General features: G+C 45.7%; 1 protein-coding gene across 1 annotated transcript; it reads left to right on the forward strand.

Moving 5' to 3' along the window:
* Positions 1-536: 536 nt before the first annotated feature.
* On the forward strand, positions 537-13,149 carry AADACL3 (arylacetamide deacetylase like 3). Its single transcript, XM_017888040.1, has 4 exons — positions 537-765; positions 3,824-4,040; positions 5,226-5,289; positions 9,618-13,149. Exons 1-4 carry the CDS (start codon positions 598-600, stop codon positions 10,390-10,392), a joined length of 1,224 nt encoding a protein of 407 aa, XP_017743529.1. The 5' UTR covers positions 537-597; the 3' UTR covers positions 10,393-13,149.
* Positions 13,150-15,369: the final 2,220 nt, after the last annotated feature.

Genomic DNA, 15,369 nt, shown 5'->3' on the forward strand with positions numbered 1-15,369 from the left:
GGTGGGGGATGGGGAAGGTGGATGTAGTCATGCTGGCGGGAGTTAATTTAAATAAGATCGCCAGGGATGCCCTCACTGAGAAGGCAACATTTGAGCAGAGACCAGCAAGAGGGGAGCCTGGCCAAGGTCTAGGGGAAGAATGGCATACAGAGAATGGCTTGCTGTACAACAGCTCTGGGACCTCCTCCACAGGCTGATGGATGGATGATAAGCTGGAGTTGAATCAGGGAGTGGGGGGATGAGGTCTAAGGACCAGTGGGAGGAATTGTGTTTGTGATGTCCATTGTGACTTGATGGCTTACCCAAGACTGTTTCTAGTTAGCAGTGCCAGATTGTAAGCTGAGACTCTAGAACTTTCTTTTCTGGCTGGATCAGGCTGGATGGGCCACTTTCTCCTCTGCATGGGCCCTGTCCTAGAACCACATCCTCACCTGAGTCTGTGACTCACCTGGGCTGGGTCAGGGTTTGTGGGACGGAGGGAGGTGGGGAAGGGCAGGTGTGACTTATAAATGGAAGAGATCTGCGGCTCCGAACCGTGTCCTAAATGGTTTACACTGCGCACAGCTTCCTCTCAGCCCGCTCTGAGCTGGAAGCAGCATGTGGGTCCTGGCCCTGATCTTCCTCGCAGCAGCCTGTGTGTTCGCACTAGGGGTCACTCTGTGGGTCATTTGCAGCCAGTTTTTCGTTGTGCACATCCCGGCAGCAGTTGGCCACCCTGTGAAACTGAGAGTCCTTCATTGCATCTCCCAGCTGCTGGTGACATGGGTGAGTTTTGTGTTTTATGTGTCCCCTCCAGCTGAGCATTAAGGAAGGGAACAGGAAAAATCACACACCAGAAGCTTCTAGCTGAATGAACACCGGTATCATGGGGCCCGCAGTGACGGGGGATTGCACCTTCTGAAACCTGCATAATCTCTATTAGGTGGTTCTCAGCCTCTTTGGGTATTTCTGAAGCTGGCCCTGGCTAATATCCACAAAATTCGAAGAATGATCTGCTTTCTCAGTTAACAGAAGGAGAAAAACAGTCTGGTTCTATCCACCTGTGTGTCTCCCATCTGACTTTCTTTTTTGTTGTTGGTTTCTTTTATTTTTTAAATTGAGGTAAAACATGCATATAAAATTTACCACCTTTCCCATTGTTAAGTGTACAGTTCATGTGTCCATAAATGCGTCCATATTATTCACAGCACTCACCACTCTCTGAAGTTGTGAAGGTACGAATGAATTTTCCTGAGTCTCTGGGCCCCCATTGCTATCTGCCTGCTAGCTAGAGTCAGCAAGCCACAAAGTAAACAGGTAGCAGATGAGTAAATTAGTGTCGGTGAGCAAAACTACAGAATATGACTTAAAAAATATGTTGTTGCTTTTGAGAGCTAGAAAGCTGCCTAGGTAATATCTGGTGTAATTTGTTCAAATACCTGTAAATGGAACTGTGTAGGTTTTGCCAGTATGGATTTCTTGTACTTTGACAGAAATTGAATACACAAAATATTTTTTGTAAGTTTCTTACATAACAAAAAGCAATTGCCAGCGTCTCTTCAGAAGAGACACCCTAGGTGTTTCTTCTACGTTATTCAAAATAACTTCTATGCTATTCAAAAGAATGTAGCTATTATCTAAAAGAGAAGGTCCCGGGAACTCAAGTCTTCTGATCGCCAGAGTCCGCTTTTATAAGATGCAGTGATAAGGTCCTAGGTTTTCCTGCCCTGGACTCTCAGATTCTATAGTCCAGGCTCCCAAACACAGTGACTCGATTTCCTCCTTTACAAAGTAGGGAAAATTGCCCCTGCTTCACAGCATTTTGTGGGGACTCCATGCATAACCCTCTCCAGAGGGCTTATTATAATGCCTGGCGCAGAGGGAGCCCTCTCTAAATAGTAGCCATTGTTACTCTTTCTTGATTTATTTATTTTTTACTCAAAGATGTGTCATGCAACTGCTGTGTGTCCTGCTCCAGTTCTGGGCCCTAGGGCCAATGACAGGAGAGAGAGATAAAGTTCCCACAGGTCTGCCTTGAGGGAGTTTGTAGGGTCCAGGCGGTGGGGGGCGGGGAAGTGGTCCATAAAGGACCAAACCCACAAGTGAACAAGCTACAGATAAACAGCTTCCCCAAGTGGAGAATGCAAAGAGGACAGCAAAACCCATCAGGGGAGTCGAGCAAGGCTTCTCTCCTTGGGCTCCTCGAGCCTCTGCGGTCACAGAACACAAGGGGGTCATGGATTTGGATGGGGTCAAAATTACCCCATTTTCACAACTAACTTCCAATTGAAATTCTTTCTATGAGGAATGAAGGCAACAAACCACAGCCCTGAAAGCCAGACCTCGACTTTGTCACCAAAGAGGAGTCAGACATATTTGCATAGCCTATTAGATATTGTGAAAACTCATGTATTCTCCTCATTTCTTTGAAACTAGGGTAGTGTCAGGCAGCAGTTAGATCTTATTACTCTATGTGCTAGTAAGGAAGCACCTATGTTATTATGTCATACATTTTTATATTTTGATAAGTATATTTAAATAAAACTGCTTTTCTTTATAATCCCATGTATTTATTTTATGTATTTAAAAATGTTCTGGGCTGGGTGTAGTGGCTCACACCTGTAATCCCAGCACTTTGGGAGGCTGAGGTGGGAGGATCGTTTGAGTCCAGGAGTTTGAGACCAGCCTGGGCGACACAGTGAGGCCTCTGTCTCTCCAGAAAAACCAAACCAAACCAAACAAAACAAAACAAAAGTTCTCAAATGAGGCCTGCAGTCTTTTACCCGTGGTCAAAATTGCTGTGGCACAGACAAGGATTAGGAAACACTGGAAAGGTTACCCAGAGGGAGAGCCCTCTTTATTTACGTATTTTTAACTTTTTTTTTGAGCTGGAGTTTCACTCTCATTGCCCAGGCTGGAGTGCAATGGCATGATCTTAGCTTATTGCAACCTCTTCCTCTCGGGTTCAAGAGATTCTTCCCCCTCAGCCTCCCAAGTAGCTGGAAATTCAGGAGTCCACCACCACACCTGGCTAATTTTTGTATTTTAGTAGAGATCGGGGTTTCACCATGTTGGCCAGGCTGGCCTTGAATTCCTGACCTCAAGTGATCCACCAGCCTTGGCCTCCCAAAGTGCTGGGATTACAGGCATCAGCCACTGTGCCTGGCTGTATTTTCAACTTTTTATGAAACCTTGACATATACCAAAGGGGAACAGGGTGCCCACTCTCCAGTGTCACCATCACTGACTCCTGGTCCATCTCCCTTCCTTGTGTCCCTAAATGTCCCTAACTTTTCCCTCATTTTCATTTATTGAAGAAGCCAATCTTGGACATCATATTATTTTATCCTAAAATTGTTCAGTAGGCATTTTCAAAAGATATGAACTCCCCCTTCCTGTTTTTAAAAGATGTACCCACACTATAGTTAGCTACACAGGCTTGGGGTGGCCAGATTGGCTGGGATGGCACAGGAAGGCCTTCCTGGAAACAGAGGTCGTGCCCAGGCTGAGGTGGAGCAGGGCCTTGTGGTGGAGGTGGGTGTTGCAAGTACAGGGGCCATCGGGGGTGCCCAGAAGTCTGGCTTGTAGTGGCTGCAGTGGAAGGTGTCAGGAGAGTGGGTTGAGAGGAGCTGGCTGGTGCTGTGGTCACCTGGGCCTGCATGAGAGTGGGTTTTCCTGCGGGTGTCCTGAGGGTACTGAGGGCTTGAGCAGGGCTGTGGTCCAATCTGACTGCAGTTTCCAAAAACTCCTTTCGTCACCTGTGGAGGGTAGGTTTGGAAGGCCAGACTCCAGATGGCCTGTGAAGAAACCCATCTCGACAGATTTCTTCTTCTCTCTCCAACAGGGGATGATTTTTGAGAAGCTCAGAATCTGTTCTACGCCCCAATTTATCCGTTTCGTGCATGATCTGCCGCCGCTAAAGTACGACCCTGATGTTGTGGTCACAGATTTCCGCTTTGGGACAATCCCTGTGAAGCTGTATCAGCCCAAGGCATCCACCTGCACCCTGAAGCCTGGCATCGTGTACTACCACGGTGGTGGGGGCGCCATGGGGAGCTTGAGTAAGAACCCTTTTCTCAGACCTCCCAAAGGGTGGTAGCACGCCTTAACATGACTTGAAAGAATGGGCATCTTCCTGGGGCTTAAAGTCTGCTATTATTACCAGGGAACACCAGAGCAGTTCATGGTCTACAGATCATTGAGGGGGCAAAAATATGGAGTATATTGCCCTCTTATGTATCTCCTTATTTACCTAAATGTAATCCTTAGTTAAATGTAATAATACTGTAATATAAGGAAGGATACTGTAAGGCAAAGATCCTGAAATGTACCCTTACTTGCATTTATATATGTACATATGTATATACATATAAATATATACATGTATATATCACTACTTTACTTATAATCACCACCTCTATTTAGTTGGAAATAAGGATATTTTAAATGAAAAGAATTAAAACACAGCATTTTGTTTCACATCAGGTGTTGCTAAGACAAATTCTGGTACAAACAAATAGGAAGATTTGAGAAAAATCAACGAGAGGAAAAAGTCACTATTGAGACAAGTTTACTATCTTAATTATTACTCCCAGGGAATTGGGGGAGGGGAAACATCTTTATATGCTTTCTAACCTGTGGAATGCCAGGGTCCTAGTATGGCAGCCTTTGAGAATACAGGATTTAATGCAATGGTGATGTTAGTTTTGTCTGTATGAGAATGATAGTAACAGCCAATATTTATTAAGCAATATTTATTAATATTACTAATTACACGCAGGCACTGTGAGAACCCTATATGTGGATGATCTCATTCTAACTCCAGCACTCTATGAGTTAGGTATTATCATTACCCCGGTTCACAGATGAGGAAATCAAGCCTCAGGAGGTTAAGAGGCGTGCTAGGCACTATGTCATCTCAAACTAGAAGGAGGCAAAGATGAGATTTGAACTCCAGTCTGTCTGAATCCAGAGCTCACACCCTAAACCTCCGCACTTTATAGTCAAACAGCTTTGCAGATATTTTTAATGACTTGTAGGATGGATCAGAGGGTGGGCATCTTAGAGAAAGTTGTTCAGGCAGTACCACAAAGGAGAATCAGTGAGAAGATTGACCGGAGCTTTGCTGGAGTAGAGGAAAACCTAGTCACTGTTGGCCCAAGGGCTATGTCTATAAGAAGAAGACAGCAACAATGGCTGGCAAAGGAAGCCTTCCTAGTGAATGTTAAAAACCATTTATTTTCTAGAAACCCACCATGGCATATGCTCTCGTTTGTGCAAGGAGAGTGACTCTGTGGTTCTGGCAGTTGGGTGAGTAAAGGGGAGATTCCAGGGAGCCAGCAGGGAGCAAGGCTCTGATGTGGAGAGATGGGGTGGGAAGAAGAAATGGGGGTGGGGGGTGGGAGCAGATTGGTGCTGGAGGAAGCCCAGAGGTGAGGATGGGCTGGGAGAAGCCAGTGAAGAGAGAAAGAGAAGGCAGCTGGGTGTGGTGGCTCACGCCTGTAATCCCAACACTTTGGGAGGCCACGGCGGGTAGAATCCTTGAGCCCAGGAGTTCAGACCAACCTGGGCAACATAGTGAGATCCCATTTTTACAAAAAATACAAAAATTAGCCAGATGTGGTGGTATATGCCTGTAGTCCCAGCTACTTGGGAGGCCGAGGTGGAAGAAGAACCTGAGCCTGGGAGGTTGCAGTGAGCTGTGATTGCACCACTACTCTCAGCCTGGGTGACAGAACAAGACCCTGTCTTAAACAAAACAAAACAAGAAAAAGAGAGTGAGAGAAAAATAAGGGGAGGTGAAGACAGATGGAGAGACAGAGAATGGGGAACCCCTTCCTCTGTGCATGTGGGCCTTGGGTTTGTTTAAACAGAGGCGTTTTGTGCGTTTGGAAGCTGGGTAGGAGGTGGTCTTTTTTAAGCAGATCAGGTGCAGAGTTTCACTGCACGAACACCTGGGCGACATAGCTCTTCTTTGAGTAAAAGAGCCCTGCGCCTCCCTCTGCTAAATGCCTGTGGTACCCTGTACCATTACTCAAACAACCCGAAATGCTGCCACATCCATTTCCAAGTGCTCCCAAAAGGGAGGTCCCTCTGGCAGAGACCCACTGAAGAAAGCAAGAAAAACAAAAACAAAACCAAACCCATTGTCTCTCCTAACGGATCTCTGACAGTCACCACCCAGCCTGGAGCCTCAAAGAGGGCGTGGTGGGCATTGGGTCCCCTGTCCTGCTGCCTGACGCAGCATCACACACGTGGTTCCTCCTGGTTAAGTTTCCCTGTAGTTTCATGTAAAGGTACACGCTCTAAAGAAATATCAGTTCTCTGCGTCTCAGTGGGGATACACATGCCAACTTTCTTATGGCACAGCTACCTGAGGAGAGTAGAAAATGAAGAGATGAAGCCGGGCACAGTGGTTCATGCTTGTAATCCCAGCACTTTGGGAGGCGAAGGCGGGTGGATAACTTGAGGCCAGGAGTTCAAGACCAGCCTGGCCAACATGGTGAAACCTTGTCTCTACTAAAAATACAAAAATTAGCCAGGCATGGTGGCATGTGCCTGTAATCCCAGCTACTCAGGAGGCTGAGGCAGGAGAATCACTTGAACTGGGAAGGCAGAGGTTATGGTGAGCTGAGATGGCGCCATTGCACTCTAGCCTGGATGACAGAGTAAGACTCCGTCTCAAAAAAAAAAAAAAAAAAAGAAAAGAAAAGAAAGAAAAGAAAAGAAAAGAAAAACAAAATGAAGAGATGAGATGAGAAAGAGAACTGGATAAACCCCTGACTTCCCTGACTTTACAATTCTTAGCTCCAGAAGGGTTTCTACCATGGGATGTTGCTGGACACATTATCATTCTGGTTGTGCCAAACCAAGAGATTGTCAGTAGAACATGCTAGCAAGTCTCCGCTAGAAAGTTATTTTCTAAATCCAAGGTAGACAGGATTTTGGAGTTAAGGGCATTGCTCTCCAGGACTTCCTATTCCCAGGTGGCCTGAAATGGGGGTATGGAATGGAAATAGCATCAGCCATTTGTTAGTCCCGTAGAGTATTTCTTTTTCTTTTCTTTCTTTTCTTTTCTTTTCTTTTTTTTTTTATTTGTGGCCATCATTGAAAAATAGTGAACTTTCTCACAAAATCTGGATTTCTGGAATCTCTTAGCAATACCAGGTAGGCATGGCAGCAATGGTGTTGAGTGTGCATAGCTTGTTTGGAAGAGTGCTGTATATCTCTGGCATCTGGTGGTACAGTCAGTCCTCAACACTGTCGACAGGTTCTTGGAACTATGACTTGGAGTAAAACCAATTTTACCTATTACAAAACCTAGGCTAATTGATATAAACAGAATTAAGCTCTGATGGTATAATCCTGGTCACAAAACACCAGCAAATGTATTAAATTTTTTAAAAATGTATTTTACTACTTTTATATTTTATCATTTTCTTTAGTAGAGATGAGGGCTTGCCATGTTGCCCAGGCTGGTCTCAAACCTCTGAGGTCAGGCAATCCTTCTTCCTCAGCTTCTCAAAGTGCTGAGATTACGGGCGTGAGCCACTATGCCTGCCATAAGCTTCTAAATAAAGACCAAAACCTGCTAATATTAAAAATTGAAATAAACGTGAGCTATACATATATTTTAAAAGATTGATAAAACAAAAGATAATTGTTTACCCAATTCTTGGTGAATCAGTGAGTGATGGTGGTCATTCCGGTGGTGGGTTAAATCTAGGAATAAATGTTTGCAAGGTGAAAATTGTCAGGAGTACCTCTGACCATCTCCCAGTTCAAAACCAAGCACTCACAAATGTGGCAGGTTCACTGAGAGCTTCTGTACTGCATCATTTATTTTTGTGCAGATGTATGATTATTGTAGACTTTATGCATTTTTTTTTTTTTTTGAGATGGGCTCTCCCTCTGTCACCCAGGCTGGAGTACAGTGGTGCGATCTCGGCTCACTGCAACCTCCGCCTCCTGGGCTCAAGCGATTCTTGGGCCTCAGCCTCCTGAATAGCTGGGACCACAGATGCACACCACCACGCCTGGCTAGTTTTTTGTATTTTTGGTAGAGCCAGGGTTTCACCATGTTGCCCAGGATAGTTTTGAACTCCTGAGCTCAGGCGATCCATCTGCCTTGGCCTCCCAAATTGCTGGGATTACAGGCGTGAGCCACTGTGCTTGGTTGACTTTATAAATTTTTTTTTTTTTTCTGAGACAGAGTTTCACTCTTGTTGCCCGGGTTGGAGTGCAACAGCGCGATCTCAGCTCACCACAACCTCTACTTCCCGGGTTCAAGGGATTCTTCTGCCTCAGCCTTCCTGAGTAGCTGGGATTACAGGCATGTGCCACCATGCCCGGTTAATTTTGTATTTTTAGTAGAAACAGGGTTTCTCCATGTTGGTTAGGCTGGTCTTGAACTCCTGACCTCAGGTGATCCGCCTGCCTCGGCCTCCCAAAGTGTTGGGATTACAGGCGTGAACCACCGCACCTGGCTGGCTTTATGCATTTTCATTTTGCAATAATGTATATTCCTTCATCTATTCGGTTTCCAACTCACTTATTCTAATTCAGGGTCATGGGGGGCTGGATTCTATCCCTGCAGCTCAGGGAACAAGGCAGGAACCAGCCCTGGACAGAACACCCTCCTATCGCAGGGCACACTCACACCTACACCCACATTCACTTGGACCGGGACAATTTAGACATGCTCATGAATGTAACATACACATCTTTGGGATGTGGGAGGAACCTGGAAGACCGGGAGAAAACCCACACAGACGTGAGGAGAATGTGTAGACTCCACACAAACAGTAGTAGCCTAGGCTGGAGTCATTTTTCTTTCTTTCATCAATATAATGAAACAATGTTGAACGAAATGACATTATTTGAGGGCTGCTTTTTTTTTTTTTCTTCTTTGAGACAGAGTCTCACTCTGTCTGTCGCTCAGGCTAGAGTGCAGTGGCGTGATCATAGCTCACTGTAGCCTCAACCTCCCGGGCCCGAGCGATCCACTTGCCTTAGCCTCCTGAGTAGCTGGGACTACAGGCATCCACCACCACGCCCAGCTAATTTTTTGTATTCTTTGTAGAGATGGGGGGTCTCACCATGTTGCCCAGGCTGGCCTTGAACTCTTGGACTCAAGGGATCGGCCCACCTCGGCCTCCTAAAGTGCTGAAATTAAAGGCATGAGCCACCGGCCTGGCTGACCTGCTGTATTTAAGTCTATAAGATCCCCCCTAACAAAATCTGTAGGTATGGCATGATTAATTAAAAACCCAAGCAGGCCTTGAAGTTGCTCATACAAGAATCATAAAACAGGAAGCAGGAGCAGGTGAGTCAGGGAAGCAACATGAGATAGGTTCAGGAAGATGGGGTTAGTGTGGGTGATATTTACACTGTTGGCCAATTGGTGGATGTCTCGTGACACAAGTCCCCCATTAGGGCATTGAGACAGTAGGAATGGCACCTGCCTAGGTATGTGGGCTTTATGTGTCTCGTCTCATTTAAGCCTCACACCTAACTACCGGCTCAAGTTTCAGAAAGGGAAGTGAATGAACTAATTTGGGCTACACGATGCTAGACGCTGATATTTTTGGATCTGCTGGGGCGTTGGGTATCAACTGTGTTTCTTGATTCCTTTTTAGTTACCGCCAGTTACCTAAGCACAAGTTTCCAGTGCCAGTAAGAGACTGCTTGGTGGCCACCGTCCACTTCCTGAAGTCCCTGGATGCATACGGAGTGGATCCAGCTCGGGTTGTGGTCTGTGGTGACAGTTTGGGAGGGGGAATAGCCACGGTGGTTTGTCAAAAACTTGTGGACAGGCCAGATATGCCCCGGATCCGAGCTCAGATCCTGATCTACGCCAGTCTCCAAGCCCTGGATTTACAAACCCCTTCCTTTCAACAGAATAAAAACATCCCCCTGCTCAACTGGAGTTTCGGCTGCTACTGTTTTTCTCAATACCTGGATTTCAGTTCCTCCTGGCAAGAGGTCATCATGAAAGGCGCCCATTTGCCTGCCAAAGTCTGGGAAAAGTATAGAAAGTGGTTGGGCCCAGAAAACATCCCTGAGAGATTTAAGAAGAGGGGCTACCGACCGATGGCCCCTGAGCCTGTAAATGAAGCTGCTTACTTGGAAGTAAGTGTTGTCCTGGATGTGATGTGCTCGCCTCTGATTGCAGAAGATGACGTAGTGTCTCAGCTCCCGGAAACTTGCATCGTGAGCTGTGAGTATGATGTTCTCCGGGACGATTCGCTGTTGTACAAGAAGAGGCTGGAAGACCTGGGAGTGCCCGTGACCTGGCGCCATATGAAGGATGGTTTCCATGGAGTGCTCAGCACCATTGACATGAGCTTCTTTCACTTTCCGTGCTCCATGAGAATTCTGAATGCGTTAGTCCATTTCATGAAGGGGCTGTGACCATCTTTCTTCTCTGCTGGTACTGCGGTGTGGATTCCACTGGCATCCAGCCTCCCACAGGGCTCTCTGTTGATGATTTAGGTGGTGCATAGTGGGTCCAGGGAAGGGGTAGAGGTTGCTGTCACCTTTCTAGTCCAGGTTCTAGAACCACACAATGCATGCTCCTGATGTCCAGAGGGTGTGGTAGAAAAGACAGGTTTGGGGGTGGGAGTGGGGGGTCTCTGTCTCTGTTCTCTGTTGGGAAAATCTAGGCTGACAATCTTCAGTGGCCATTTATGGGAGTGAATCAGCAGGTAAGAGCTGTTCTCAGCCTTCCTATGGGGCAGTTCAGGCTCTCCAGATCGATCCAGACTGTGTGTGACTTGTGTCCACTTGGCTGGACTTTGAAATAGCACAAGGACGTCACGCACAACCTCACGGGGCTTTCCCAATGTGGCTCGGAGGCAGGAGCTCTGGTGCTCTCGGCTGCTGTGAGGTAGTGGTGGTGGTGGAGAAACTGGCTTCACCCACCTTCTCTTCTGTGAACAGTAGTGACTTTTCCTGCTGTTTCTCAGCCTCTGGGATCAGAGTCTTGACTGCCTGGGCTGGAAACGTTAAGATGGAATGGATAGAGCTTCCACAGTTGTTGGCATCGAGTGGTGGATGAAGACAGCCTGCAGCTGCCCGACTTGGGGAGCTCTGGAGCTCCTGGAATCAAAGCCTGGCTTCCAACCAGAAGCCCCAAAACAATGTTCTAAGAGTTTGAGGAGAGAAGTTGGGAGGGAAGTGGGGTCTTGAGTTAGAGAACCGTGAAGGCTGAGTCTAACTAGATAACCCTGTCCACAGTGCAAAGTCAAGACAGCCAAAGAGACAGAAGATGTATTCGTGAGAACTATTTCTTTTTTAAGACATAGAACCAACTCAAATTGGCCTCCATTTGAAAGAGAATAGATTGGCTTAGGTAGCAATGCATGCTAGGCATACATTAGGCAAGGTTTGATCCAGGAACTCACACAGTGCCATCAGCTGTCCTGTCTTCTCTGCTCTGCTCTTCTCTCCTCTGTGTTAATGCCACTTTCACCTCTCCATATGGTGGCACTGATCAGCTTGATGCTTGCCTTCTCCCAGGGTCAAGTTCATTATCATGGACTTGCCTCATTCTCAGCAGTCCCAGAAAAAAAACTCATTGCAACTTAATGGCTTTGTTGGCTCTCTGAGCAATGTGTCCAGTTGCCACAGCCAAGGGAATGGAATGATCTAACTGACCATTCCCAAGTCCTATGCCATCTTGAGAGTGGAGGGTGGAGTCAATTCACCTTGGTGCTTGGACTGAACATGGGGTGGTAAGTGACAACTTCCCTAATTGAAGGGTAAATGGTTGTTGGGTGGACTCCAACACTTATTCTACTACAGAAGCTAAATTGAACCCTCAGGCAGGATATGTGAAAGTGGCAAGAGGTATCAAGGACCACTGGGCAAGTTGGCCAACTGTTCCTTAGGAATGAAAATTCATTTGAAAGGAATGGTCAGGCTCCCGTGCTGGCCCCACCTGGTCTTCTGGAGGCTCTGATCTTGGTTAGTTAGTGGTCTTTACAGGTCAAGGTCAAGGCCATTGCACAAAAAACCCTGTGCATGCCCTTAACTTGCTTTCAGTTGAATATTTGGGTTGAACTATGAGACAGAGAGGAATCCTGTTGGGTGACTCCTTGCTGTATTCACAGTTGACCAGCAGGTGGTTTGTTGGAGAAACAGTAACCATCCCTGAAAACACACACTGTGGTAGCCACTCAACTGTTGAAGAGCACTGGAGTCCAAGGGGTGAGGCCGCCTCTGAGACAGGCCTCTGAGTTGAGGCTGGGAGAGGCTCCCTCCCTGGAGTGTTGCTTTTCTTGTTTCACCCCTGCCTCTGGAGATGGGTGGAGGAACACGAGCTGACCTTCTGGGAAGTTAGGTTGGCGAGGAGTTGCTGAGGCACTGCTGGGCCGTGCCCAGTAGGGAGGAATGTATAACATTTTAAGAGGCTGAGAGCACCCCTGGTTGGGCTCATGCCCATGGCAGCTTCCTTCTGCAGATCATGGGCGAAATCAAGCACTTTCACCTAATGGCTAGATGATTGATTTTGGGATGAAATTCTCCACTCCTCTCCTTTACCACATCACCACTATCCTTCCTGCAATCCATCCACGAGACTCACTGAGTGGAAAAGGGATAGGAATGAATGTTCACCCAGGGCCAGCTACATGCTAGGCACTGTACTGGACCATTTAAATTTACCACCTCTTATGTTCCTCACATTAATCTTACAGAGTAGGTACAGGCATACCTATGGATATTGCAGATTCAGTCCCAGACCACAGCAATAAAGCAAGTCACATGAATTTTTTCTTTCCTTAGTGTATATAAAAGTTACATTTCCACTATATTAGTTTATTAAGTGTGCAATAGTGTTATGTATTTAAAAAGCATGTACATACCTTAATTTAAAAATACCTTGTGGCTTAAAAATGCTAACAATCGTCTGAGCCTTCAGTGATTGCAGTAGCCTAGGCTACTACCGTCTATATCGTTTGCACATTCTGCCCAAGTCTGCGTGGGTTTTCTCTGAGTCCTCCAGATTTCTCCCAAATTCCAAAGATGTGTATATTACATTCATGGGAATGTCTAAATTGTCATAATCTTTTTGCTGGTTGATGGTCTTGCCTTCATGTTGATGCTGCAGGTGGTGGTTGCTGAAGGTGGGGGTGGCTGTGGCAATTTCTTAAAATAAGACAACAGTGGATTTGCCACATCAGTGGACTCTTCCTTTCATGAAAGATTTCTCTGTAGCAAGTGATGCTGTTCTATAGCAGTTTACCTACAGTAGAATTTCTTTCAAAACTGGAGTCGGTCCTCTCAAACCCCTATGCTACTTTATCAACTAAGTTTATGTAATATTCTAAATCTTTTGTTGTCATTTCAACAGTGCTCATAGCATTTTCACCGAGAGTAGATTCCATCTCAAGAAATCACGATTTTTGCTTATCCGTAGGAAGCAACTCCTCATCTGCCCAAGTCTGTTCCTGAGATGGCAGCAATTCAGTCATATTTTCAGGCTCCACTCCTAATTCTAGTTCTCTTGCTATTTCCACCACATCTGCAGTTAACATCTTCCACTGAAGTCATGAACCCCTCAGAGTCATCCATGAGGGTTGGAATCAACTTATTCCAAACTGTTAATGATGATATTTTGATCACCTCCCATAAATCACGAATGTTCCTCATGGCTTCTGGAATCGGGAATTCTTTTCAGGTTTCCAATTTACTTTGCTGAGGTCCATAAGAGGACTCACTGCCTATGATAACTATAGCCTTACCAATTGTATTTCTTAAATAATTAGACTTGTAAGTCAGAATACTCCTTGATCCATAGGCTGCAAAATGGATGTTGTGTCAGCAGGCATGAACAAAATATTAACCTTGTACATCTCCATCAGAGTTCTTGGGTTATCAAGTGTCTTGTAAATAAGCAGTAATATTTTCAAAGAAATCTTTTATTTTGAGCAATAGGTCTCACCAGTGGGCTTAAAATATCTAGTAAACCATGCTGTAAACAGATGTGCTGGCATCCAGGCTTCTTTGTTCCATTTATAGAGCACAGGGAGGATAGATTTAGCATAACTTTTCAGGACCCTAGGACTCTTGGAATGGAAATGAGCATTGGCTTCAACTTAAAGTCACCAGCTGCATTAGCTCCTAACAAGAGAGTCAGCCTGTCCTTTGAAGCTTTGAAGGCAAGCATTGACTTCTCCTTTCTAGCTATGAAAGCCCTAGATGGCATCTTCTTCCCATAGAAGGCTGTTTCGTCTACAATGAAAATCTGTTGTTTCATGTAATCGCCTTCATCAATCATCTCAGCTGAGTCTCCTGGATAACTTGCTGCAGCTTCCCCATCTTGCACTTGCTGCTTCACCTTGCACTTTTATGATTATGTTATGGAGACAACTTCTTTCCTTCAACCTCATGAACCAACACCTGCTAGCTTCCTCACTTCCCCCTCAGCCTTTATGGAATGAAAGATTTAGGCTCTTCCTCCAGATTAGGCTTTGGTTTACAGGAATGCTGTGGTTGGTTTGATCTCCTATTCAGATCATTACATTTTTCTGCATGTCAGCAATAAGGCTGTTTTGCTTTCTTATCTATCGTGTTTCTCTGGAGTAGCACTTTTAATTTCCTTCAAGAACATTTCCTTTGCATTCACAAGTTGGTTAACTGGTATAAGAGATAGAGCTTTTGGCCTCTCTCAGCTTTCAACATGTCTTCCTCACTAAGTTTAATCATTTCTAGCTTTTGATTTCAAGTGAGAGATGTATGACTCTTCCTTTCACCTGAACACTTAGAGTTCCTTGTAGGGTTATTCATTAGCCAAATTTCAATATTGTTGTGTCTCAGGGAATAGGGAGGCCCTAAGAGAGGGAGAGAGATGGGAGGGTATCAGTCAGTGGAGCAGTCAGAACACACAATATTTATTAAGTTCACTGTCTTATATGGGTGTGGTTCGTGGCACCAAAACAATTACAGTAGTAACATCAAAGATGACTGATCACAAGCCAGGCATGGTGGTGCATGTCATGGCCCCAGCCACTCAGGAGGCTGAGGTGGGAGGATTGCTTGAACCCAGGGATTCGAATACAGCCTGTGCAACATAGTGAGACCCCTGTCTCTAAAAATTTTTTTTTTTTTAATTTAAGAAAGGAAACAAGGCTAGGCGCAGTGATTCGCTCCTATAATCCCTCCTAACACTATCCCTCCCCTTGCCCCCAACCTCCCGACAGACCCCAGTGTGTGATGTGATGTTCCCCTCTCTGTGTCCATGTGTTCTCATTGTTCAACTCCCACTTGTGAGTGAGAAATGCGATGTTTGGTTTTCTGTTCCTGTGTTAGTTTGCTGAGAATGATGGTTTCCAACTTCATCCATGTCCCTGCAAAGGACATGAACTTATCCTTTTTTATGGTCGCCTA

This window comes from Rhinopithecus bieti, unplaced genomic scaffold, assembly GCF_001698545.2.
Source record: "Rhinopithecus bieti isolate Rb0 unplaced genomic scaffold, ASM169854v2 scaffold_16234, whole genome shotgun sequence".
NCBI classification, from domain to species: Eukaryota; Metazoa; Chordata; class Mammalia; order Primates; family Cercopithecidae; genus Rhinopithecus; species Rhinopithecus bieti.